Source organism: Stegostoma tigrinum, chromosome 7 (assembly GCF_030684315.1).
Source record: "Stegostoma tigrinum isolate sSteTig4 chromosome 7, sSteTig4.hap1, whole genome shotgun sequence".
Taxonomy (NCBI): domain Eukaryota; kingdom Metazoa; phylum Chordata; class Chondrichthyes; order Orectolobiformes; family Stegostomatidae; genus Stegostoma; species Stegostoma tigrinum.
In genome coordinates, this window is record NC_081360.1 from 84,203,438 (window position 1) to 84,230,563 (window position 27,126).

At 39.9% G+C, this 27,126-nt stretch overlaps 1 protein-coding gene across 2 annotated transcripts in view; it reads left to right on the top strand.

Moving 5' to 3' along the window:
• Positions 1–27,126, top strand: part of LOC125454109 (kinesin heavy chain) — a 190,265-nt gene that overhangs the window by 66,984 nt on the left and 96,155 nt on the right. For both annotated transcript variants that reach the window (XR_009445962.1, XM_059647460.1), the window contains exons 2-6: positions 5,171–5,261; positions 8,018–8,091; positions 19,290–19,394; positions 22,241–22,289; positions 23,325–23,380. Coding sequence is in view for 1 of the 2 variants with exons in the window: in XM_059647460.1 (XP_059503443.1) it covers positions 5,171–5,261; positions 8,018–8,091; positions 19,290–19,394; positions 22,241–22,289; positions 23,325–23,380 (375 nt within the window). In the remaining variant the exon portion in view is untranslated. The remainder of the gene's footprint in view (positions 1–5,170; positions 5,262–8,017; positions 8,092–19,289; positions 19,395–22,240; positions 22,290–23,324; positions 23,381–27,126) is intronic.

Here is a 27,126-nt window from a genome sequence, read left to right on the forward strand (position 1 = left end):
TGATTTGGTCCATTGCATCTGGACTGCATTCTTTAAAACCTCTTCAGCAAAGCTGCAATATAGTTGTCAATTAAGGTGCGAAATAGATGTGATAAACAGGTTCAAAATGTTAATTGTGTAATGCACAGTTGCAGTCAAAGCCTGAAGATCTTGAAATATCCTAGGGAGCTTTAAAAGATGGTTCACATATGTATTTAGAAGATGAGAATAGATGCTTCAGAAATATTAACTTATTTTGATCAAATACAAGTTTTGCAAGAGATAATGGGAACTGCAGATGCTAGAGAATCCGAGATAACAAATTATGGAGCTGGATGAACACAGCAGGCCAAGCGGCATCTTAGGACCACAAAAGCTGACGTTTTGGGCCTAGACCCTTCATCAGAATGAAAATCAGATTGAAAATCAAATTATAAAGGTTACTATGGCATTTACTACTTGTTGACCATTTCCGTTGGAAAGGATTTAATGCACGATGAGCCAAGCCATTCTTAGAAATAGGGGAAGAAGGAGAAAATCTTGCCCTTGTCTTCTATAAATTTTCTTCCTCTTAATTGTGATATTAGTGTACAACAGGTTCACCATATTTTTCCTCCATCGAAGGGGCTTACTAGGCCAAGGGCCTGTGCTGACCTGGATAACAGCTAGCTATTAGTCCCATTCCTTAGCTTGGTGCAAACTGCCTTGCAGATACACCTTAATTAAGTAGAGGTCTGATTTCCTTTTGAAAGTTACCAATGAATCTGTTTCCATCATATTTTCCAGCAATGCATTCCAGATCATTATAACTCACTGTGTAATAAAAATTTTCCTTGTCACCCTTCCAACAGCATATCAGTTATTTGTCAATTATTTTAACTCTGTATCTATTGGTTACCAACTTTTTTTGCCACTGTAAGCATTTCCACCCTGATTCTCCTGTCAAATCTCCTGACAATTTTTAATGTCTTCATTTAATTTCCCTTTAAAACATCTCTCTTCTAGGGAGTGCAATTCCAGTTCTAACCCTTCAATACTGGTAAAATTCTAATTGATCTTGTCTGAACTTTATCTATCACCTTTATATTCTTTCTAAAGTGTGGTGGCCAGACTTGGACTCAGGTTAAATCTTAGTTAAAATACTATCATGGAATTAGCAGCTGCTTACAGATGATACAGATAAATAATACTCAATCTGCCCTAATGTGTTAATATTGAAACAGATGCAATGAATATAAATGTTTCACCTTTAATATTTTTTCTGATATGTGCAATTTGATCAAAACTCAGTTTCATCTGGCTTGTTTCTGACACGTAATCATCTTTAAGGAGCCATAGGCAGAGATATTTTTATCTGCAAGGCAATGAGAAATTACCTGTTTACACTTGGGAACTTGATTGACGTAGCCTGTTGTGCTCAGTGTAGAATACAAAGCTTTGCTGTCCACATCTACGTGTCTTGTGCATTATGTTTCCTGTTAAGCCTTATGAAACAACATACTGTACAAACAAAAAATGAAGCTTTATACAGTGGTTTGTGTTCAAAACATTTATAAGGCATTGAATGGGAAGGAGTGCTGAATGCTATTTTCTTCATGTCATTTGCTTATGACATGAAGTGTCTAGAATAATTTATGTTACTGCATTGCGTATTGTTTTTAAGATTTATCAAGAATTCCTCCATTCAGAAGGTGCATTTTAAACACTTCTATTCACAAAATGCAGCAAATGTCTAATTAGTATTACACATTGTGCAAGATTGATTTAACAAAATAATTTCACACCAGCACACAGCGATGTTATTAAGACTGTAAATAAAAATAATGAGACTACTTTGAAAGATTCAGTAACTGGCATATGTTTCAGGTAGTTTGATGGAGTTAGAAATCTCCTCATTTCCAATGTAGCTTTGTGGGTGTAAACATGCTATAGGGAGACCAGGGTAACCAGCACTTAGACAGTGTTCAGTGTGTTTGTGATCAGGCAACTGCAGTATTTTGAGCACTGCAGATTACCTGGAAGCATTTCAAAAATACAGCCTCCACTCTGACGCTATACTGTGCACCTAGAGATTTAACTGCTGACGGGGTAATTCATTTTTTATTATGAACATAGAACTGCAGAACTGACATTTAATTTGGCTTTTGTTAATTTCGCATTTCCAAAAAGTGATTATGCTTTTGTTTACTCATGCACATTTTGATTGGTGATTAGCATGTCTATAGGAGAGGACCGAATGTGGCATTCGACAATTATGCAGGTACTTTTGTATAATGTGGCTTTTTAAAATTTGGCTACTGCTCTTTTTTATGCAAACAATTTACTATTAGAGAATTCAGAGGTTTTAGGAAACCTAATTATCATCCTGGGTCATACCTGCATGAGATTAAAATTATCTTGATCAAAAATGAAACAACATCAAGAAATTTGCTTTCAAAACATCTATGCCCCATTATCCTGGGTGCCCCGTGAATGACACCCTTGAAATCTAACTTTCTTGAACAGTGAAACACAACCTGGAGCTCTTAGATATTCTTCATAAACTTGACTATGCTGTCTTGTGCAAAACAATTCCAGCCTATCCTATGCATCCCTTACCCTCATTCCTTGCCCACGCCCTCTTCAATGCCTAAGCAAATGGACCTAATCTAAATTTGTTTTTGTATATCTTTGCCTTTTTACTACATGTATACTCTGGACAATTAGAAGATCCCCCGCCCTTGTCATTGTGTAGCAGTCTCAAACAAGTTGAAGAGTGTCTATTACTGATGTGGGAAATTAAAGGGTCAGATTGGTGAAGAGTTTTCTTTTGAGGCTGGGATGAAAATTCATTTTGACCTGTGTCCAATGCAGGATACAAGAGAGGCTTATTGCAAATGTCGGTTAATAATGTCATCCTTTACAGCAGGAATAAGCAATATCAGACGGGAGCACTTCAACTCAACTTCTGTCAAATTTATCACAAGACTGTATTGGGCTAAGCACTACACCTGCAACAAATCCACACACGTTAGTTATCGGTCATTAAGTATATTTGAGACTGAGGTAGACAGTTTTTTAAACCGTAAGGGAATCAAGAATTGCAGGCAAAAGGATGGAAAGTGGAGTTGAAGATTATAAGATCAGTGAATGGCAGACCGGACACGAAGGGCTGAATGGCCTACTTCTGCTCTGACATCTTATGGTTAATTAGAAGCAAAATATTACTGTTTCCAATGATCCAAAATAAAAACAGAAAGTGCTGGAGAAATCCAGCAGATCAGGCTGCATCCTGGAGAGAAGAATAGTTGCTATTTTGAGTCCAATGACTGTGCTGTCTTCACAGATGCTGCAAGATTTTAAAACATTTTCCACACCTTTGTTTTTATTTATGCACAACTTTAGATTGAAAGTCATGTATGTAACTAGTCAAGAATCTTGTGGGTGTGATGACAATAATCAGAATGGCACCAATATTTTAAAATATATCTCAGGTTATGATATAGATGCTGAAATTAATGACCTTCATAAGGGATGTGCATAGAACAAAGAGCAGTACAGCACAGCAATAAACCCTTCAGCCCACCAAACCTGCACCAACACATGACATCTTTCTAGATTAAAAACCTTTTGCCTGTACATAGTCATTATCCCTTTATTTGTTGACCATTCATGTATCTGTCAAGACGCCTCTTAACGATTGCTAATTTACCTGCTTCTACCACCTCAGCTGGCTGCACATTCCAGGCACCTACCACCCTCTGTATAAAAAAACCTACATTTCACATCTCCATTAAACTTATAGGGATGGCAAAACATTTCTGAAGAAGCGTCTAGGCCCGAAACGTCAGCCTTCCTCCTCCTCTGATGCTGCTTGGCCTGCTGTGTTCATCCAGCTCTACACCTTGCTGTCTCAGATTCTCCAGCATCTGCACTTCCTACTATCTCCATTAAACTTATCCCCTTTCATCTTAAACCCATATTCCCTAGTAATTGACATTTCTACCCTGGGAGAAAGTACCTGACTATACATTGTATCCATGCCTTTCATAATTTTGTAAACTTCTGTTAGGTCGTCCTCCATCTTTTGACATTCAAGTGAAAACAAACCAAGTTTGCCCAATCTCCCCCATAGCTAATACCCTCCAGAACAGACAACATCCTGGTGAACCTTTTCTGTACTTCCTGCAAAGTCTCCACATCCTTCTGGTAGTGTGGCAACTAGAAATGTGTGCAGTATTCCATATGTGACCTAACTAAAGTTATATACAGCTATAACGTGACTTGCCAGTTTTTATACTCTGAAATTTTTATGCCCCAATGGAGGCAAGCATGCCATATGCTTTCTTGACCACTTCATCCACTTGTATTGTTACTTTCAAGGAACTGTGGACTGTCTGTATGTTAATGCTTCTAAGGATTCTATCATTTACAGTATACTTCGCTCCTGCATGAGGCCTTCCAAAATGCATCACCTTGCATTTGTCCAGATAAAATTCCATCTCCCATTTCTCTTCCCAAGTCCCCAGCCTTTCTATATCCTGCTGTATCTTCTGACAATTCTCTTCAGCATCTGAAGCTCCCTGAATCTTTGTGACATTTGCAAACTTACTAACCAGACTACATAAATTTTCCTCCAAATTGTTTCTATAAATTTCAAAAAAACAGGGGACCCAGCATTGCTCCCTGACCACTGATCACAGATCTGGAGTCTGTGAAGCAGCCTTCCACCACTACACTCTATCTTCTTTGACTCAGCCTGTTCTGTATCCATCTAACCAGCTCACTTCAGATCCCATTTGACCCCATCTTTGTATCAGCCTGCCATGTGGGAACTTGTCAAAGACCTTGCTAAAGTCCAAGTTGACAGCATCTACCACCCTACCTGCATCAATCAGCTTTGTCACTTCCCCAAAAAATTCAATCAAGTTTGGGAGACACACACAACTTCCCCTGCACAAAGCCATGCTGCCTTTCACTAATTAATTCATATTTTTCTAAATGTGAGTAATTTAAGACATTTTGTAAAATCATGGATGCTGTGTGGATGTAATAAAGTATTTTAATACAATGTTTTTTTAACTGTTCAATCAGCCTCAGCAGTGAATGTGGATTTGTATGGTTTTCAGAATTAGATAAGAAATATGATGCTTGAAGACCTTTGTTTTTCAGAAATTTTAAAATGTGGATTTCTTTCTCTCTCTTCTTCCAGCAAGGGAAACCTTTTGTGTTTGACAAGGTGTTTTCTCCGAACACAACCCAGGAACAAGTTTACAATGCGTGTGCCAAGCAGATTGTTAAAGGTAGATTTTACAGATTGTTGCTTCCAATGCACTGAAACAAAGCCAATTTGTGGAGTACAGCGAGGGAATACTTATGAATATTGCACAAAGTCATTGGTTCCAATAAATATTCTAAGCAACTTTTGAAAAGAAAGACAAAATGTCAAAGGATGTGGGACAGCCTTGATAAGAGATGGGCAGATTTTTAATTAGTAATGGGATAATGGGTTGTGAAGAGCAGGCAGGAAAAGTGGAGTTGAGGCCAAGATGAGATCAGCTATGATCACAATAAATGGCACAGCAGATTTTAGGGGCTGAATTGCCTACTCCTGCTCCTAGCCTTTAAAATAAAGGGTGACATAAGGACAAAAGTGAGAAGGTATCTTTACTTAGAAGAGCAGAAAGTAGAATCTGTTTGGATGGGGATGAGAACTAACCAAGGGGCAGTGAATACTCATGGGTGTGATGCAGGTATTCTAATTGCTGCTATATTGTTGGACAGAATATTAATGAAGAATTAAGAACATTATTATGGAAAGAAGATACAAAAAAAGATTTCATCTCCCATTCCTCAGGATAAATGCAAGAATGCCAGGTTTCAGAGAGAGCAAGAATTGTACTGCGTGAGAAAAGGGTGTTGTTTGCTCGGTAATTCCACACTGCTTGAGGCATTGCCATTAGAGAATACACCAGGATATTCTTCCCCCATGCTATTGTCTAATTGAAAAACGATGCAGTGTCTGAACATATTCTTTCCATTTGCTGAGGACTGGGCCCTGTGCATGATTATATTCAGTTCTAGCAAGCATAAAATCTGAAAGTTAAGTGTTGAACTTTATAAGTTTACGGACATGAGAGACAGGGATATTAGATTAAAAAGTATGACCAGTGAGCAAAGGGAATGCTTCACAATTCTTAATATAAGTACTTTGCTGAAGAAATTTTAAAAATCCCTTGGGAAAACTGATGTAATCATGGATAATTAAAAAGGCTAAAAATTGTGTTAGATTTAAGGGAAAGGCTTATTACTTTGAGAAATGCAAATGTAAGCCTGAGGACTGAAATAGGTTTTGATACCAGTAAAGAGGAAGAAACTAGAATGTGAAGAATCAAAAACTTAAAACAGATTGAAAGAACCCTCTAAAAAGGAAAGAGTAATGAAAATAGTTGTTACTCATTTAGAAGCTGGATAGAGGTTATAATGTAGAATAAGGAAATGGCAGAGATGCAAAGCAAATAAACAGACCAGAAATAGTGGGGATCTGAGGTTATAATGAGAACAAGGAAGTAATTAATGACAGTTTAAAAGAAACATTCCAGGAAACATAAATGGAATGGAAAATTGGTAAATCCCCTCATCCTGATGGGCTACATCCTACTGTGTTAAAAGAGACAGTAAGAACTGCCGATGGTGGAGTCAGAGATAACACAGTGTGGAGCTGGAGGAACACAGCAGACCAGGCAGCATCAGAGAAACAGAAAAGCTGACGTTTCGGGTTGGGATCCTTCTGCAGAAATGTTCTGAACCTATTCTGAACATAACCTGCAACGTGATACTTATTAAGTAATGACATTTATTATACATAGGAAGGTGTTGTTTTAACAATCTTTGAAATGCAATTTGGTACTCAAAGATGATTTGAACATTTCTGAAAAAGGGTCCTGACCTGAAATGTCAGATTTCCTGCTCCTCTGATGCTGCCTGGCCTGCTCTGTTCCTTCAGCTCCACACTGTGTTATATCTGCTGTGTTAAAAAATGTTTATGCATGGATAGTGGTTATTCTGGTTGTGATTTTCTGAACTTATCTAGATTTGGGAAACAACAGAGAGGAGGATATCAAATCTAACATCCCTAAGGAAAGAAACGAGTCAGGGAAATATAGATCTGTTAGCCTAACATCAATTTTGGGAAAATTATGGAATCTGTTATTGAAGAAGTAACAATGTGACTTACAAAATCACCACGATTAGGCAGAGTCATCATGAACGTTTCATAAATTTCATGGTTTCATGAATGAAAAATCACGTTTGATAATTTTCCGGGATCTTTTTGAGGAGGTCACTAGCAAGATAGATAGATAAAGGGGTGCTTGTAGATTTTGATTTTTGCCAAAAACGTTCAGTGATTTGCTGGAAGAATAGCACCTCGTTTTCCACTCTGGCACTTTACCGGCCTTCTGGACTTAATATTTATTGAGTTCAACAATGTCAGACCATGAACTCCGATCTCCATTTGATATCACCCATCCTGCCTTCTTCTCATGATTTTGCTCACTGTAAGATTGACCTTTCTTCTGCTATTAACATCCATTACCATTCTCTTTGCCTTTTATCCTCTGTTCTCATGTGAGTCACAAATATAATTTCATTCGCTGCTTCTGATAATTAGCTATTGAATGATGTTGAAGGAATTGTTTCCTCTTATGTTCTTCAAGAAAAGTTGTATTTAGTTTGGCAATGATTGGCTGCTATTCAAATAAATTTAATGATCTATAAATGTGCCTCACATTCAGATAAATATTTCACAATGAAAAAATTAAATTTTTAAAGTTTGAAGCAAGACTTGTAGCATCTTGTCATGTATCTTAGATGTCCCAAAGTACATAACCTCCAACACAATACTAATGAAATGATGATATTTATTATACGTAAGAAGATGATGTTTCAGCAATCTTTGAAATGCATTTAGTACTCAAAGATGATTTGAACAAACATGTCAACCATTATACTTATATTTTTGCACATTCGATCATACTAATATGTCATTCTTTTTCAGATGTGCTTGATGGTTACAATGGAACTATTTTTGCTTATGGTCAAACATCCTCTGGAAAAACACACACTATGGAGGTAAATAGATGATTTGTAGTTCATGTGTGTTTCCAAAAGCGGAAAATATCCACTTTGGGAAATGGGTGTGGAATAGTGGCTCAGTGGTTAGCACTGCTGCCTCACAGCACCAAGGACCCGGGTTCAGTTCCACTCTGGGGCAACTGTCTGTGTGGAGTTTGCACATTCTCCCTGTGTCTGCATGGGTTTCCTCCAGATGTTCCAGTTTCCTTCCACAGCCCAAAGATATGCAGTCTAGGTGGATTGGCCATGCTAAATTTCCCATAGTGTTCAGGGATGCGTAGCTTGCATGGGTTATAGGGGGATGCGCCTGTTTCCAGACTGTAGGGATTCTACAATGAAATATTTTTGCGACAATAACTAAAATTGAAAGTGAACAAAACTAATCAAATTCTCACCTTTTCCTCCTATTCACACAAGTGTTATCTGGTTAACCACTTATCACATTTACTGATTTTTTCCCATTACTTGTACAGCATATATTTGTAACATGAAAGAAATGGAAGGATATCAACATGTGAGCATAGATTGCGTAGTTTTATTATTCCTGTTGATTCACACTTTCATGAAATATATATTTTAGTTCTCCCTTCAAAAGGAAACACAAATAACACCCTTAAATGTACAGGAACTCAAAATCAAATGGGAAGGAGGAATTGATATTTGGAAATTCACAAGATTAAATGCAGATAAATCCTCATGGCCCGATAACCTTCATTCCAGAGTTCTTATGGAATTAGCCCTAGACATAACAGATGAGCTTGTGGTTACCTTCAAATTCTATAGACTCTGGTACAGCACCCATGGATTGGAGGATAGCTAATGTGACCGGTTAGCTTTCCATTGGTTGTGGGAAGCATGCTAGTGTCTGTTTATAAATGATGTAATAGCAGAGCATTTGGAAGATAGTGAAATGATTGGACAGAGTTAAAATGGATTTATGAAGGAAAAATCATGCTTGCCAAATCTGCTGAAAATTTCCAAGGATGTAACAAGTAGAGTTGATAAGGGAGAGCCAGTGGGTGTAGTTTCTTGGATTTTCAGATGGCTTTCGATATGTTCCAAAGTAAGAGATCAAACGTACAAAATTGAAGCACTGGGGGTCATGTCCTGAAATAGATTGAGAACTGATGGGCTGACAGAAAACAAAACATAGGTATGAATGGGTCTTTTTCCATGTGGCAGGCAGTGATAAATGAGGTACCGCAGGAATTGGTGTTTTGACCCCAGCTATTCACAACATACATAAATGATTTAGATGAGATAACTATGTATCATATCTTCGAGTTTGTAGGTGACACCAAGCTGAGAGGGAGGGTATGCTATGCGGAGGATGCATAGAAACTTCAGTGAGATGTAGATATTTTAAGGAAGATAAATGTGAGGTTATCCACATTGTTAGTAAAAACAGGCAGGCAGATTGTTATCTAAATGGGGATAGATTGCAAAAGAGGCAGGTTCATTGAGACCTTGGTGTCCTTGCACACCAGTCAATGAAAGTAAATGTTAAACAGGCAGTGAAGAAGGCAAATGGTATGTCGGCCTTCATAATAAGAGGGATTGAGTACAGGAATGGAGATGTCCTGCAGCAACAATAGAGGGTGTTGATTCGACTACACTGGGAATATTGTGCGCAGCTTTGGCCTCCTTACCTGGGGAGGGATATTCTGGCTGTTGAGGGAGTGTAAAGAAAGTTCACCAAGCCGAGTCCTGGGACAGAAGGACACATGAGGAGAAACTGGATCGGTTAGGATTATATTCACTGGAGTTTGGAAGAAGGTGAGGGGGGTGTGGGCGTGGATGTGGCTTCACAGAATCCTATAAAATTGTAACAGATTAGACAGAATAGATGCGGGATGAATGTTCTTGGTGACCAGGGAGCACTGAATCAGGGATCACAGTCTAATGACAAGATGTAGGCCTTTTAGGACAGAGATGAGGAGAAATTCCTTCACCCAGACAGTGATGAGACTGTCGAATTCTCTGCCACAGGAATCTGTTGAGGCCAAACATTAGAAACTTTAAAGAAAAATGTAGATGTAGTTCTTGGGACTAAAGGAATCAAAGGATCTGGAAAACAGCAGGAACAGGGTGATCAGCCATGATCACATTGAATGCTGGAGTAGTCTCAAAGAGCTGAACTGTCTCATCCTGCTCCAATATTATCTGTTACTATTTTATTCAATGTAACTTTATTTTGAATTGCCTCATACTTAAGATAATCTGACAGTTGTGTCTCTCTACATTGGACTGCATTACATCTTGTTACCATTTATTTATATTTGATCATCATAATCTAATCTTTAATTTTTCTTTTTGGATATCCTCCAGTTATTGTTATCTTTTGACAAAATGGCCGATTTTGTCTGGTTAGTTATTGTAGCAACTTAAATTTCTCAGACAAAATCCAAATCTGTATTTGAAAGTTTTTATCCTTTTAAACAAGGCCATGATACCAGTCACAAAAACAGTTCTGAGGATGGGTCACTGGACCCAAAATATTAACTCTGATTTTCTCTTCACAGATGCTGCCAGACCTGATGAGCTTTTCCAGCAGCTTCTGTTTTTGTTCCTGATTTACAGCATCCGCAGTTCTTTTCGTTTTTATTTAATATAATGCCAGTCAGTTCACCTAGAGTTTATGGTTTATAACTTGAGCTGCCATCTTTTCAATAGCACATCATTTACAACAGAAACATGGCTAGGGTTGGGAAATCAGCCACATCCAGACCGTCTCTCCTTAGAGGGCTGTTTTTGGACTCCAATGCCCTCTGTCATCCATTTTCAAACTTAATTACATTTTGACATTTATTTCATTGTGAGAATTTTTTTAAAAATTCTTCTATGCATGACAGTTTGAAACTAGAATTTATTTAAAACGAACTGTGTCCCTCTTGACCCTTTTCATAAACTCATAGATGGAATCGAGCAGATGGCATGGCTGTTATTTTACAGCTTGGTATTAATTAAATTGTGAATTGCCATAGCACTTAAGGGAATGTGAGGTTCAGGAAATAATTCTTTGAACCAATTTTCCAATGGTCTTCTTGATGCTAATATTATTAATTAATCTCCATGCCTAGTTTAAATATGATGCATTAGAATGAGTATATGAGTTAGAATGAAGGGAATGTTAAACTCCTTCAGAATGAAAGTGAAGCTTATCAAAGAATATCTGCTTTCAGTGACTGCAGATGCTGGTTTAGATTTTGATGGGCAATGTGACACGATTTATGTTTCAGGTGAAATCTGAAGGGATGAATCATTTGGATTGATGATTTCAGAATATTCGGACTTAATTTGTGCTGCACCCCAAGCTGTGGTGTGACAAAGCAATGTTTGTTGTTGTTTGTTTTTGTTATTAAGCATGCTGTCAACCTGAAGGCAATTGATTTTTTTTCTAGGGTGATACATTAGCATTCATTGATTCAACAGACACTGTGTGATGTGCTATTAAACCACGTTGATGAGTGCATTGGCCCTTATGCAATTCGTTAAATGTTTTCAGGCGAGAATCTGGTAGGACCTAAACAATTGACCATAATATGTCGCTAGTATATGAAGAGAAAGAGCTAATGTTCCATCTTCCAGTGCTATTTGATGGAGCTAATGTGGAATAATAATCAAAGCCATTATCCCAGTGTGTAAGTTTTTTGGACAAATGTTAGAATGTATTTTAAAAGAGATGGCAATAATATTCTTTGAAGTAATATTGGACGCCATCTCCTAGCGTCAGAGTCATACAACATGTAAACAACTTATCCTTAATGACACAAGTTTCTCATAGTAAACGAGTCCCATTTGCCTGCGGTTGACCCATATCCCTCTAAATCTTTCCTATTCACGTACCTGTCCAATGACATTTTAAGTGTTGTAACCATACCTACATCCACCACATCCTCAGGCAGTTCATTCTCATACGAACCACCCTCTGTGTGAAAAAGTTGCCTCTCAGATCTCTTTTATGTCTTTCTCCTCTCACCTTAAAAATATGCCCTCTTGTTTTGAACTCCAGTACCCTAGGGAAAAGACCATGCTATTCATCTTAGTGATGCCCCTTGTGATTTTATAAGCCTTTATAATGTTTCCCCTCAACCTCCTGCATTTCAGTGAAAAAAATCCAGGCTTTCCTTATCACTGAAATCTTCCGGTCCCGTAACATCCATCATTAGAATGATATTAACATGAGATTGCTAACTTTGACAACAAAGATATTTAAGCAGATTTTTTGCCCTCTCTCTCCCAGCCTAGTGCTATAAAGTGACACTGCACCATTTATATGGCACAAGGGCAGCACATTGCAAAGCAATACCCAGTGAGGAGCAGGGAAAATGGATGCAGTTGCAGACCATTTGAGCCTCGGCTGTGACAGTTGCTGATGTAAAGTCTTGGGTGAACCAAAGGTTGCTAAATGGTTATATTCAAGCTCTGTCTGCTCTTCAAGCAACCGCCTGCCTCCCCCACTTCCAAAACCACAAACCCCAACAGTCCCCAGTCCAATGTTCTTCAGCTGCCTCAAATGGATAGGCGCATGAGGCAGAAGCCCAAAATGTTCCTGCTATCCTCATTATCGTAGTCTCACCTGCATCTAGAATATCCATTGTGCCACATCTTGTGAATCGTAGTGTAAAACAAAGGTTAAGAAAGCTGCATTACTTCCATTTTTGGAATAGAAAGGACTTAATAGAATATGTATGAAGGAAATTGATAAACCTGGAGCAGATATACTTGGCACACATAAAATGTTTGAAAAGAAGATATGATAAATCAATCATTTAAGAGCAAAATTAAACTAATTCAAAACCAGGTAATATGCAATTGGTTGCTAAGAAAGCAATTAGTTAATTCATTTAAATGGAGTCAAAGCATTGCAATAAGAATAAGGACTAAAAAAAGCAAATGCATGTGTTTTTGTAAAGCACTGATTTGCCCTTAAGAAGCATCTTGTGTGCAGCCCTGGGCACCACTCTTTAAGAAGGATATGAAGGTTGCCAACGTTGTCCCATTATTTGAAAAAAAAAGGTGGAGAATGGATAGACCAGGAAATTACAGGTCAAACATCCTAAGGAAAGTTATTACAAAGAATTCTAAGAACAGAATGTATCTGCACTTGGAGAGACATGGAACAATCAGGGATGGTCAGCATATATTTCCTAAATGCAGGTTGTGTTTGATAAATTTGTATTTTTTGAGGAGGTCGTGGTGATTGTAATGACGTCAACCAGGTGGACCTCATAGAATATGAGTTCCTTGTTTGGGGCTGTTAATCTGGTCCAAACCGGGAGCTCCAGCTGACAGATAAAAAGAGTCATTCTGACGGTCTGAAAGCTGGCTGTGAGGGAGCTGGAACAGTGTTAAGGACTTATCACATATAAATAAAGGGCGACTTGGTAACGGGATACTGGCCTCTGTAGAGTTATTTCAAAGGTGACCAGGATAATGCATTTAATATGGCCTACATGGACTTTAGCAAGACTTTAGCAGGCAGCCTGGTCAAGAAAGTAAGAGCTTATGGGATCAAAGGCAGAGTGGTGGGTTGGAGCCAAACTTGGTGGAGAATCAGGAAGGTGAGTGTGATGGTAGTGGGATGTTTCTTTGAGTGAAAGTCTGTTTCCACTGGGGTTCTGTTTTCAATGGCATTGCACTAGGCTGGATGCTAGGGTCCTTGCTATTTGGAGTGTACTTGGGCTTAAATGAAGGAGAAATGGTGAAGAAGTTTGTGGGTGATATGAAGATTTATAGAATAGTAAATAGTAAGAGTGAGAGCTGTAAGCAGGAGATTAATTAGATGGGCAGAGCTGTGGCAAATAAAATTCAAGCTGGAAACATGTAAACTTACACATTTGAGAAGGGTGATAAATGCAAGGAACTACGCTGTGAATGATAAGACCCTGGAAAGTGCTGAGCAAACGCCAAAAAACATAGAACAGTACAGCACACAAACAGGCTCTGCAACCCAACAAGACTGTGCTGACATATGATGTCTTTCCAAACTAAAACATCTTGCCTCTCAGATCAGAGAGATCATGGTGTGTATATCCTCAGATCCTTTAACATATTATGGCAGGTAGATAATTTGGTTAAGAAAGCAGATGATGTACTTAGCTTTATTAATCAGGGCATAGAATACAAGGCAGGGAGGTTATGCTGGAATTGTTTAAAGTGCTGGTTATGCCACAACTCAAGTACCCCCTGCAGTTCTGGGCAGCATATTATTAGAAAGAACATGATTACATTCAAGAGAGTGTAGAGAAGAATAACAAGAAGGCTGGAAAGTTTTAGGTGTGAGGAAAGGAAAGGTTGTTGGTGTTTTCCTCAGAGCTTGAGATGTGTATAAGATTACGAGGTGTACAGTTAGGGTGGTTAGGAAGGTGTTTTATTCCTATTACAGAGGGGTCAATAACCAAGTGGAATAGAATTAAGGTAGAAGGCTAAGAGGAGAATTGCAACGAAACATTTCATCCAGAGGGTGGTGGGAGTCTGCAACTCACTCCGTGAAAGGGTGGTTGAATTAGAGGTTCTTGTAATACTTGCAGTATTTCGATATTCACTGGTGTTGTCATAGCCTTCAGGGCTATGAGTCAAGAGCTGGAAAATTAATTCAGGGTAGTCAGATCTTTGTGGACAGGCTTGGACATGATGGACCAAATGGCCTCCATCTGTGACAATAAACAATAGACAATAGGTGCTGGAGTAGGCCATTTGGCCCTTCGAGCCAGCACCACCATTCATTAAGATCATGGCTGATCATCCACAATCAGTATCCTGTTCCTGCCTTATCCTGATTCCACTATCCTTAAGAGCTCTATCCATCTCTTTCTAAGAAAGTATCCAGAGAGTTGGCCTCGACTGCCTTCTGGGGCAGAGCATTCCATATATCCACCACTCTCTGGGTGAAGAAGTTCTTCCTCAACTCTGTTCTAAATGGCCTACCCCTTATTTTTAAACTGTGACCTCTGGTTCTGGACTCACCCATCAGTGGAAACATGCTTCCTGCCTCTAGAGTGTCCAATCCCTTAATAATCCTATACGCCTCAATCAGATCCCCTCTCATCCTTGTAAACTCAAGTGTATACAAGCCCAGTCGCTCCAATCTTTCAACATATGATAGTCCTGCCATTCTGGGAATTGACCTCGTGAACCTACACTGCACTCCCTCAATAGCAAGAATGTCCTTCCTCAAATTTGGAGACCAAAACTGCACATAATACTCCAGGTGCGGTCTCACCAGGGCACTGTACAGCTGCAGAAGGACCTCTTTGCTCCTATACTCAAATCCTCTTGTTATGAAGGCCAGCATGCTATTAGCTTTCTTCACTGCCTGCTGTACCTGCATGCCTGCTTTCATTGACTGTATGTACAAGAACACCTAGATCTCGTTGTACTTCCCCTTTACCTAACTTGACTCCGTTGAGATAGTAATCTGCCTTCCTGTTCTTGCCACCAAAGTGGATAACCACACATTTATCCACATTAAACTGCGTCTGCCATGCATCCGACCACTCACCTAGCCTGTCCAAGTCACCCTGTATTCTCATAACATCCTCCTCACGTTTCACACTGCCACCCAGCTTTGTGTCATCAGCAAATTTGCTAATATTACTTTTAATGCCTTCGTCTGTATCATTAATATATATCGTAAACAGCTGCGGTCCTAGCACCGAACCTTGTGGTACCCCACTGGTCACTGCCTGCCATTCCGAAAGGGACCTGTTTATCACTACTCTTTGCTTCCTGTCAGCCAACAATTTTCAATCCAACTCAGTATTTTGCCCCCAATACCATGTGCCCTTATTTTGTTCACCAGTCTCCTATGCGGGACTTTATCAAAGGCTTCCTGAAAGTCCAGGTACACTACATCCACTGGTTCTCCCCTAACCATCTTCATAGATGCATCCTCAAAAAATTCCAGTAGATTAGTCAAGCACGATTTCCCCTTCATAAATCCATGCTGACTCTGACCCATCCTGGTACTGTTATCCAAATGAGTCGTAATTTCATCTTTTATAATTGACTCCAGCATCTTTCCCACCACTGACGTCAGGCTAACCGGTCTATAATTTCCTGTTTTCTCTCTCCCTCCTTTCTTGAAAAGTGGGACAACATTTGCCACCCTCCAATCCGCAGGAACTGATCCTGAATCTATACATTGGAAAATAATTACCAATGTGTCCACAATTTCTAGAGCCACCTCCTTAAGTACCCTGGGATGCAGACCATCAGGTCCCGGGGATTTATCGGCCTTCAGACCTAACAGTCTATCCAGCACCATTTCCTGCCTAATATAAATTCCCTTCAGTTCATCCATTACCCTGGGTCCTACAGCTACTATTGCATCTGGGAGATTGCTTGTGTCTTCCCTAGTGAAGACAGATCCAAAGTACCTATTCAACTCTTCTGCCATTTCCTTGTTCCCCATAATAAATTCACCAGTTTCTGACTTCAAGGGCCCAATTTTAGTCTTAAACATTTTTTTTCTTTTCACATACCTAAAAAAGCTTTTACTATCCTCCTTTATATTTTTTGCCAGTTTTCCTTCATAGCTCATTTTTTCTCCGTGTATTGCCTTTTTAGTTATCCACTGTTGCTCTTTAAAAGCCTCCCAGTCCTCTAGCTTCCCACTCATCTTTACTATGTTTATATTTTTTCTCTTTTATCTTTATACAGTCCTTAACTTCCCTTGTCAGCCACGGCCGCCCCTGCCTCCCCTTAGGATCTTTCTTCCTCTTTGGAATGAACTGATCCTGCACCTTCTGCATTATATCCAGAAATACCTGCCATTGTTGTTCCACTGCCATCCCTGCTCGGGTATTGTACCACTGAACATTGGCCAGCTCCTCCCTCATAGCTCCATAGTTCCCTTTATTCAACTGCAATACTGACACTTCCAATTCTCCCTTCTCCCTCTCAAACTGCAGATTAAAACTTATCATATTATGGTCACTACCTCCTAATGGCTCCTTTACTTTGAGGTCCCTGATCAAATCCGGTTCATTGCACAACACCAGATCCAGAATTGCCTCCTCCCTGGTAGGCTCCAGTACCAGCTGTTCTGAGAATCCATCTCAGAGGCACTCCACAAATTCCCTTTCTTGGGGTCCAGTACCATCCTGATTCTCCCAGTCTACCCGCATGTTGAAATCTCCCATAACAACCGTAGTGATACCTTTGCAACAGGCCAATTTCAACTGCTGATTCAACTTACACTCTACACCCTAACTACTGTTTTGGAGGCCTGTCACTCTGTACAACAATGTGTCATTAGAGAAGGTGAAGGAAAAAAAAATCGTGAGTATGGTTCAAGGAATCAGAATCTTCAGTTATATGGATAGTTTAGAGATCTGGGATTGTTATTAGAGAAGAAACAATTGAGAGCAGATTTGATAGAGATGTTTAAAATTCTGAGGGGTCAGAACAGAGTAGGTAAGGACAAACTGTTTCCATTGGCAGAGGAATTGATAAGAAATAATGAGAAGACGACATTGGTAGGAGTAGTGTACAGGCAACTCAAAATAACTGTGGAGGACTGAGAATAAATCAGAAGATAATGAGATCATGTAACAAAAGCAGTACATCAATGATGGATGACTTTAATCTTCACGTAGATTGGCAGAGGTGGCAATGAGGGAGAATTCATTTTGTATAATTGCAAAAGTTTCCCAGAACAACATGTTTTGGGTTCAGTAAGGAACAGACTGGGTTTGGATCTGGCGATGTGTAATGAGGCAGATTTAATAAATTATGTCAGAATAAAAAATCCCTTCGGAAATAGTGACCATAAGATAGTTGATTTAGCATTCAGTATGAGAGAGAAAAACTTGGGTCAGAAACAACTACGCTAAACTTAAATAAGGATAATTACAAAGCAGCAAGAGCAGAGCTGGCTGGAATAGACTTGGAAAAGAGTTCAGAAGCAAAGACAACGAGGACCATGATAGGCAATTAAGAAAACGGATCCCAGCACACACGGACACATGGGGCAGCACAGTAGTTCAGTGATTAGCACAGCGCCAGGAACCCGAGTTCGATTCTACCCTCGGGTGACTGTGTGGAGTTTGCACATTCTCCCAGTGTCTGCATGGGTTTTCTCCACGTGCTCTGGTTTCCTCCCACAGTCCAAAGATGTTCAGCCTAGGTGGATTGGCCATGCTAAATTGCTGTGCACGTTTACAGTTACAAAAACATAATCTGACTAATTATGAACTGTCTGCAGAAGGCAAGTGTTAAGGATGACACAAGAAACCTCCAGAGAGGTTGCATGAGTGGGAAAACATTTGGCGGATGGAATACAAGATTGGGAACGGGTTCAGGGATGTGTAGATTAGGTGAATGGGTCTGGGTGGAATGCTCTGAGGGCCAGTGTGGACTTGTTAGGCTGAAGGTCTGTTTCCACACTGTACAAATTCTATGACGTGTGATCTAAAATATATCCCAGTGATGAGAAAGGATTCTAAGAAGGGAATAAGTGAACCATCATTAAGAAGGTAAGTTAGAGGTAGCATTAAATTGAAGCAAAAAGCATGCAATTTGGCAAAGGTAAACCAGAGTTTTGGGAAAGAGTTTAAAAGCCCAAAAGATAACTTAAACAAACATTAAGAGGGAGAAGATAAACTTTTGAGGGTAAACTTTCAAGTAATATCGAGATAGACAGCTAGAGCTTCTTTACAGATATGAAGAGGAAGAGAGTAGCCAAAGTGAACATAGGTGCCTTAGAGAACAAGGCTGGGATTCAGAAAAGACCCAGATGATTGGAAAACTGCCAATTGGATACTAACATTTTGTGCTTTACGCACACGGACTCTGACATCCATCTGTTCTGTGGCTTTCTGCAGTCTTTTTCCAGTTAAATAATAATCAGTTCCTTTCTTCTTCCTGCCAAAGTTTTTTTTTAACCTCACATTTCCCCACCTTGTAGTCCATCTGCCAAATGTTTTCCCACTCACATAACTTCTCTGGAGACTTCTTGTGTCATCCTCAGCACTTGCCTTCTCCAGACTCTTCATAAATAGTTAGACTATGTTTTTGCAACTGTAAATATGCACAGCAATCCTTTGAAAGTTAACCAAGCTTGTGTTAGCGAGATATTGTAGGTATTAGGTGAATCTAGTTTGTTTTAATATACACCAACAGAATAATTATGTTTTCAACATGTCTCAAGTACACTAAGTAATCATTTTTGTTGAAACTTCTGTCCACAGGGAAAGCTTCATAATCATCAGCTGATGGGCATTATTCCAAGAATAGCACAAGACATCTTTGATCACATCTATTCCATGGATGAGAATCTAGAATTCCATATTAAGGTAAGTATGAAGCAGCTGCTTTAATAAACGTCAGTTTCTGTGTAACAATGACTTTGCATCCTGTGTAATGATCTGTTGGCCAGTTTTCTCTTGCCCCTTTTGTTTCAAGCTTGTTTGTGAATTGGTGCTTGTTGTGTTTAAAGTAGCAATTTAGAATAGTTTTACAAGGCTCTGAACTGCATTAGCCTTGATACACTAGCAAAGCTGGTGTCGCTCCCAATATTCACATGCATTGTTAGATATCTCTTTGGCTCCATTTCATTGTGTGAACTACCACCAGGTGCCACAAAGAGTATTCATGAGCTCTGACATTGTGGAAGTGATGGAAGGAGATGACATTGCTGGAAAGAGATGACCCTGCTGGAATGTGAATAATGAGAAGGAGCCTAATTAATTGTCCGTTGTAACGGGCCCAGAAACCATAACCACTCTCCCCTACATCAAAGATATTTCCGAAATGACTGCCAGACTACTTGGACCTCTTGGCATCAGGGTAGCCCACAAACCCACCAACACACTAAAACAGCAGCTAATGAACTTAAAAGACCCTATACAGACAACAAGCAAAACGAACGTCATCTACAAAATGCCTTGCAAGAACTGTGACAAACTACATCGGAAAAACAGGCAGAAAGCCAGCCTCCAGGATACATGAACATCAACTAGCCACAAAAAGACATGACCCACTATCACTTGTATCCTTACATACAGATGAGGAAGGACACCACTTTGATTGGGACAACACATCCATCCTAGGACAAGCCAAACAGAGACACGCACGAGAATTCCTAGAAGCATGGCATTCCAACCGGAACTCCATCAACAAACACATTGATTTGGAGCCCATCTACCATCCTCTGAGAAAAAGAACAGAAAATGACATCACCAATGCAGGAAATGACATCACCAACCCAAGGAAACCTAAACAGATAAATAGAAAGCGGGACATAACACCAACGCTTCATTGGAGGCTCACTGATGATGTTACCTAGAATGGTGACAAAACTTCTGAAAACTAACCTTTCCAGCTCAGTGAGCAAACTCACATGCAGAACCTCAACCTGAGCTACAAATCTTCTCAAAACTCGTTAGATATTTCTTTTTATTATTTACTTAGATCTTTAAGAGATAGCTTTATCTCTTAAATGGGTGACCCTTTATTCATATAAAGTGGCGCCTAGTTCTAGATTGCCGCAGAAGTGGAAACTTCCTTCCTACATCAGACTTGTTGAGAATCCTCTGGAGCTTATATGCTTCAACCAAGTAATCTCTTTACTCTTCTAAACTCAAGCAGATATAAGCGTAGCTTTCCTGGAGAGCAATGGGTGATTCCAGTTCTCTAAGCTACTCCAGCATTCAGTATGATCTTGGCTGATCGAGCACCTCCCTACCCTGTTCACAATTTCTCCCCATACCCTTTCATCCCTTTAGACCTGAGAACTATATCAGTACAAAATAGAGCAGGAGTAAGCCGTAATCCCCAGCAAGAAAAGTCCATCTATCCCAGCTTGACTTATAATGACATTACTATTGCTGAATCCCTCACTGGGGAGGCAATGGCCTACTGGCATTACCGTGAGAGTATTAATCCAGAAGCTCAGCTCATGTTCTGAGGACCCGTGTTCAAATCCAACCGCGGCAGATAGTTTAATTTGAATTCAATAAAGAATTTGGAATTAAGAATCTCACAATAACCAAGAAACCATTGTCGATTGTCGGGGAAACTGGTTCAGTAATGTCCTTTCGGCCAGGAAGCCTGTCATCCTTACCTGGCTTACATGTGACCCCAGAGCCACAGTAATTGGCTTGACTCTTGGGCAATAAATGCTGACCGAGCCAGAGACGCCCACACCCCACAAGTGACTCTATTTAAAAAGAAGTCATCCTGGGGGCTACCACTGACCAGAAACTAAACTGGACTAGTCATATAGACACTGCGGCTACGAGAGCAGGCCAAAGGCCAGGAATTCTGCAGTGACTAAATCACCCCCTTTTATCCTGCACACCGTTTACACGGCTGCGCCAAAAAACAGCCCTATGGGTGTCCCTCCACCCCAAGAATTGAGCCAAGAAGACAGCTCACCACCACCTCCTCCAGGTCATTATGGATGGGCAATAAATGCTGGACCAGCCAGTGATGCCCACATCCCATGAGTACATTAAACTGGAACATATATCCTTTACAGTCTTCTGATATCAAGCTGGTTTTCAAAAGTTTTAACTAGACACCTCACATTTCACAAAAAGAATCTGCTCTTTCTCATAATTGTCTTTTTGTCAATGATTTTCCTGGGGGCAGGCATTGCCATGGGCCACAAAGCAGTGTATGACCCTGGTGCATCATGGTAAGTTTGTGATACGCCCCTTCAAGGTACGAATTTGCCCCCTAATGTTGCACTGGTGGCTGTATTTATCCAATTCAGAAACAAAGAAGATTTATTTGCAATCATAGTATGGAGCAGCATAGTGGCTCAGTGGTTAGCACTGCTGCCTCAGAATGCCAGGGGCCTGGGCTTGATTCCACCCTTGAGCAGCTGTCTGTGCGGAGTTTACACATTCTCCCCATGTCTGCATGGGTTTTTTCTGGATGCTGTAGTTTCCTCCCATAGCCCAAAGATCTGCAGGTTAGGTGGAATAGCAATGCTAAATTGCCCACAGTGTCCAAGGATGTACAGGCTAGATGTGTTAACCATGGGAAGTTACAGGGATAGTGTAGAGGGGTGGGCTTGGGTGGGATGGTCTTCAGAGGTTCGGTGTTGACTTGATGGGCCAAATGGCCTGCTTCCACACTGTAGTGATTTAATTATTCTAATTGCATTTAAAATAACTTCCGTATTTTGTCGTAGGTTTCTTACTTTGAGATCTACATGGACAAAATTCGAGACTTGCTTGATGGTAAGAAAATTGGCTTAATTTTAAGATGCTTTGCTAATACAAACAAGAAACTGAATCAGAAGGCTTTGCATTTATGCACACAGCAAATTTCCTAAAGATAAGTGAAATAAATGAGAGAGAAGGATGATGTTAGTTGAGAGAAGAATATTTTCTTGGACTGTTGATAGACTGTATGCATTGTTTTTAAAATATAAGTAACCTGTCCAGCAGCATCAGGAAAGTCAACTCTCTACGACTGAAAATTTCCATGAATTTACAAATTACTTAGAATGCCATGTACTAAGCAGAGATGGTCATCAAGGATTTGTAAATGCATGTCATGCTTGACTAGTCTTATTGATTTCGTTTGTTTTGGAAGAATTATAGTGGATGCAAAGGAACTGGTAAGTGTTTTGGGAATAGACTGTTGGAAAGCTTTTGTTCAGGTGCCACATGAAAAGTGCCGTAAAATTAAGTTACAAGTCATTAAATGGATATTTTTGCATGGATTTAGAAAGGCTAGAAATTGGAGATTAGGGGTTAATGGAGGTTTTCCTGATGTGGCTAGTGGTGATGCCCCATGGATTTATGTCAGGATCTTGTTTATTTTTCCATTTTTATGTAAATGGGATAGCCAAAGTAAGAAATATTTTAAAATTTGAAAAATACAAAGGATCTTAACGTAATTTGCCTATTGGGGAGAGTGATACAAACAGATCACCGACTTATTTCACACACAATGGTATTTTATTTTCCAATGAGTCACTCCCTCAGTCACTACCTTATTGAAGAGCACGATTCACTGGTCCATCACATTTCTTTCCGTGTGCCTCAGTTTATTGATAATGTTGTGTGCTTTACAATGTGTTTGTTCCATTACAAAAATTCTTCGAGAAGGATCTTAATGAGCTGCATGAATTCCAATTTGGGTTCTACTTTGTTTAATAAAAGAAACAACAAAACCTTTATATTAAATAGTTTCTTGTGATATTAGCTGTTTAAGGTATAAATACAATTACTTTATAAATTGTTCACACACATCATTTCATTTTACAGTTTCAAAAACTAATCTATCAGTCCATGAGGATAAAAACAGAGTACCATTTGTAAAGGTAAGATTCATTCTAAATGCAGAATGAAAACATGTCTGCTTGAATCAATGCAGTGTAACATGTACTAAATCAATCAAATAACTTGGAGATAGATTTGTTAAAATCTCTTCTTGACCTGTGCAGAATTAAAGCACTACGTTGACTGTATTTCTGCTGCTGGGTTGGGAATACCGAATTGGAAAAATCCCCAAATCTGCAAACTTGCCTCGGGAGGGAGTGCCACAGATGCTGTAATCTTGATTCTAGGAGTGGGAACTGTAGACAGGTGTCAGGCCCTTCATAGCATTCATGCTAACGTAGTGCCAATTAATACTCATGACTCAGCACCCTTGCCACATCCATACCAATCGCCCAGTGTCCACCATGGGAAGAACTCAGGACTCACAATGAGACGAAATAATGTTCTAAATATTCAATGATTATTTCAGTAAAGCTGTTTCATTGATTTAAAAAATCACTATATTGAACTGTCTTCAAATGATTAATCCCTAATAAACACACACATTTGTATTCACAGCCCCACATCAAAGACTTTATGGAGATTTCAGTCAAATTTCTAATGGATCGGCAGCCCACTGTGATAAGCAAAGGTTGGGAAATGTCACTTCCCTTCTCATCATCAGCCACTTAAGAAAAGGAGTAAACCATTCAGTCTCTCAAGCCTCCTCTGCCATTGAATAAGATCGTGGCTGATTTGTGGCCTATCTCCATACTCCAGTTCTGAGGAACGGTCACCAGACCTGAAACATTAACTCTGTTTTCTCCTCCTAAGATCCTGCCAGACCTGCTGAGCTTTTCCAGCAACTTTGTTTTTGTTCTATACACCTGCCTTGGCTCCATATTTCATGATATCCTTGCTTAATGAAAATTTGTCTATCTCAGTTTTAAATTTTACCAATGAAATTAGCATTAACCACTATTTGAGTAAGAGAGTTCCAAACTTCCACTACTCTTTGCATGTGAAAGTACTTTCTAACATCTATCCTGAATGGCCCCGCCTCAATTCTGAGGCTATGTCCTCCGATTCTAGAATCTCCAACCAGTAGAAATAGTTCCTGTTATCAACCCTGCCTTTCCCTGCTAATCAACTGAAGATCTTGGTTAGAACACCCCTTAACCTTCTAAATTCTAGAAAATACCAGCCCCTTTGAGAAGCTGGTAATGAGCTGCCTTCTTGAGATGGATCATTGATAGACCCACAATGCTGCTACAGAGAGAGAGAGACTTCCAGGATTTTGACCCAGGAGTGGTAGTAAATTTTCAGTTCAGAATGGTGAGTGGCTTAGAGGGGAGCTTGCATGTAGATGTGTTCCCATATGCCTGCTGGGACGTGATGGCCTAGTGCTACTATCATTGGACTGTTAGTCCAGAGACCTAGACAAATGTTCTGGGAACCTGGGTTTGAATCCTGCCATGGCAGATGGTGGAATTTGAATTCAATAAATATCCGAAATTAACAATTTAATGATGACTGTGAATCCATTGTCGATAGTTAGAAAAACCCATCTGGTTCACTAATGCCCTTTAGGGAAGGAAACTGCCATCAATACCTGGTATAGTCTACATGTGACTCCAGACCCATAGCAATGTAGTTGACTCTTAACTGCTCTCTGAGCAATTAGGGATGGGCAATAAATGCTGCCTCACCAGCAAAACCCTCATCCCATGAATAATTTTTTTTAAAAAAATTCTGCTGCCATTGCCCTTTGAGATGGAAGTGGTCATGGCTTTGGAAGGTGCTTTCTAAGGATCTTTACTGAATTTCTATAGTACATCTTGTAAATAGTAGACACTGCCACTACTGAGCGTTGGTGGTAGAGGGAGTGGATGTTTGTGGATGTGACACCAATCAAGATCTTGAGAATGTCCTCACTTTTTCCAGGGCGAAGGCAACTGGAATTAATGGTGCCCATGTGAATAAAATGAAACAATTGCAGATTGGGTGGCATACCTCCATCATTGTGGAATGGAGAAAACCAGTGAAATTTAGTCCGATTGATGTCACAAAGAATGAGAGGATAGATAAGCCTCATGTCCATCTTACCTCCAAGGTTTTAGCATTTCCAAGCAGATCTAAGAATTTACCAAGTGAAAGCCAACTCCATGAGTGCCCTTTTACTACAGAAATGCTGACAGCAAAAGTGACAAGGTTAAAATCTTACAAACTGATGGAATAGATTAGCACTTGAAAATTGAGCTCAGTTTCCTTTTTGTTTTTTGTTCGTTCAGAGGATGAGGACATTGCAGGCTGCACCAGCATTTCTTGCCAAGCTCTACTTGCCCTTAAAAAGGTGGTGATGATCTGTCATTAGAAGCACTGCAGTCCATTTGGTGTAAGTACACTCACAGTGCCCTCAGGGAGGAGGTTCCATAATCTTGATCCAGTGCTTCTGAAGGCATGGTGATGTATTTCTAAGTCAGGATGGTGTGTGGCTCGAGAAGGAACTTGCAATAGGTGGCGTTCCCACATCTCTGCTGTCCCTTGACCTTGGAGATGGCCCTGGTCATCGGTTTAGAATATGCTGTCTAAAGAATTTAGGGGAATTTATGTAGTGCATCTTGGGTATGGTACACACTGCTGCTACTATGTGTCATTGGTGGAGAGAATGAACGTTTGCAGATGTGGAGTTGCTTTGTCCTGGATGGTCTGAAGCTTCATGATTGTTATGGGGGTGCACCCATCCAGCCAAGTAGGGAGTATTCCATCACACTCCTGACTTGTAACCTTAAAATGGTGGACAGGCTTTAGGGTGTCAGGAGGTGAGTTACTTATTGCAGGATTCCTAGCCTCTGTAGCCACAATATTTATACGGCTGATCCAGTTTCTGGTCAGTGGTAACCGGCAGGATATTATACTAGGTTCAATTATGGTAATGCCATTGAATGTCAACGGGTGATGGCTAGTTTCTCTCATTGGAAATGACCATTTTCTGGTGCTTGGGTAGCATGAAGGTTATTTGCCACTTGTCACCTCGAGTCTGGATATTGTTCAGATCTTGCTGTCTTTGGGCAAGAAATGGTTCAGCATCTGAGGAATCGTAACTAAATTGTACATTATATAATCATCGGGGGACATCCCCATTTTTGATCTTATGATGGAGGGAAGGTCATTGATGAAGTAGCTGAAGATGATTGTTTCAAGGCTGCTGCCCTGCTGCTAAGCTGACTGACTCCCAACAACCACTACCATATTACTTTGTGCGACTTATGATTCTAATTAGTCTTCCTCCATTTCTTAGTGACTCAAGTCTGCTCAGGCTTCTTGGATACCACAGTCCGTCAAATGCTGTCTTGAACTTGATGCAGTCATTCTCATCTTGCTTCTAGAATTAAGCTGTTACGACAATGTTTGAACTGAGCTTGTAATGAACCTGAAGTTGAATACCCCTGGCAGAACTCAACATCTGCATCAACTGCTGTTTGATAGCATTGTTGATGACTCATTCATCACTTTACTGATGGTATGGTAATTGTTTGAGTTGAATTTATCCTGTATTCTGTGCACAGGCCACTCCACTCTCTTGTCAATACTAAGTTTTTGTTGCATTAGAATCCTGGAATTCCCTCCCTAAGGGCATTATGGGTCAACCCACAGCACATGGACAGAGCAGTTCTAGAAGGCAGCTCACCACCACATTCTGAAATGCAACCAAGGATGGGCAATAAATGCTGGCCACCCAACGCCGCCCGCGTCCCACAAAGGCATTGAAAAACCAGAACAACTGGGAAAAGAGACACATGCTTCA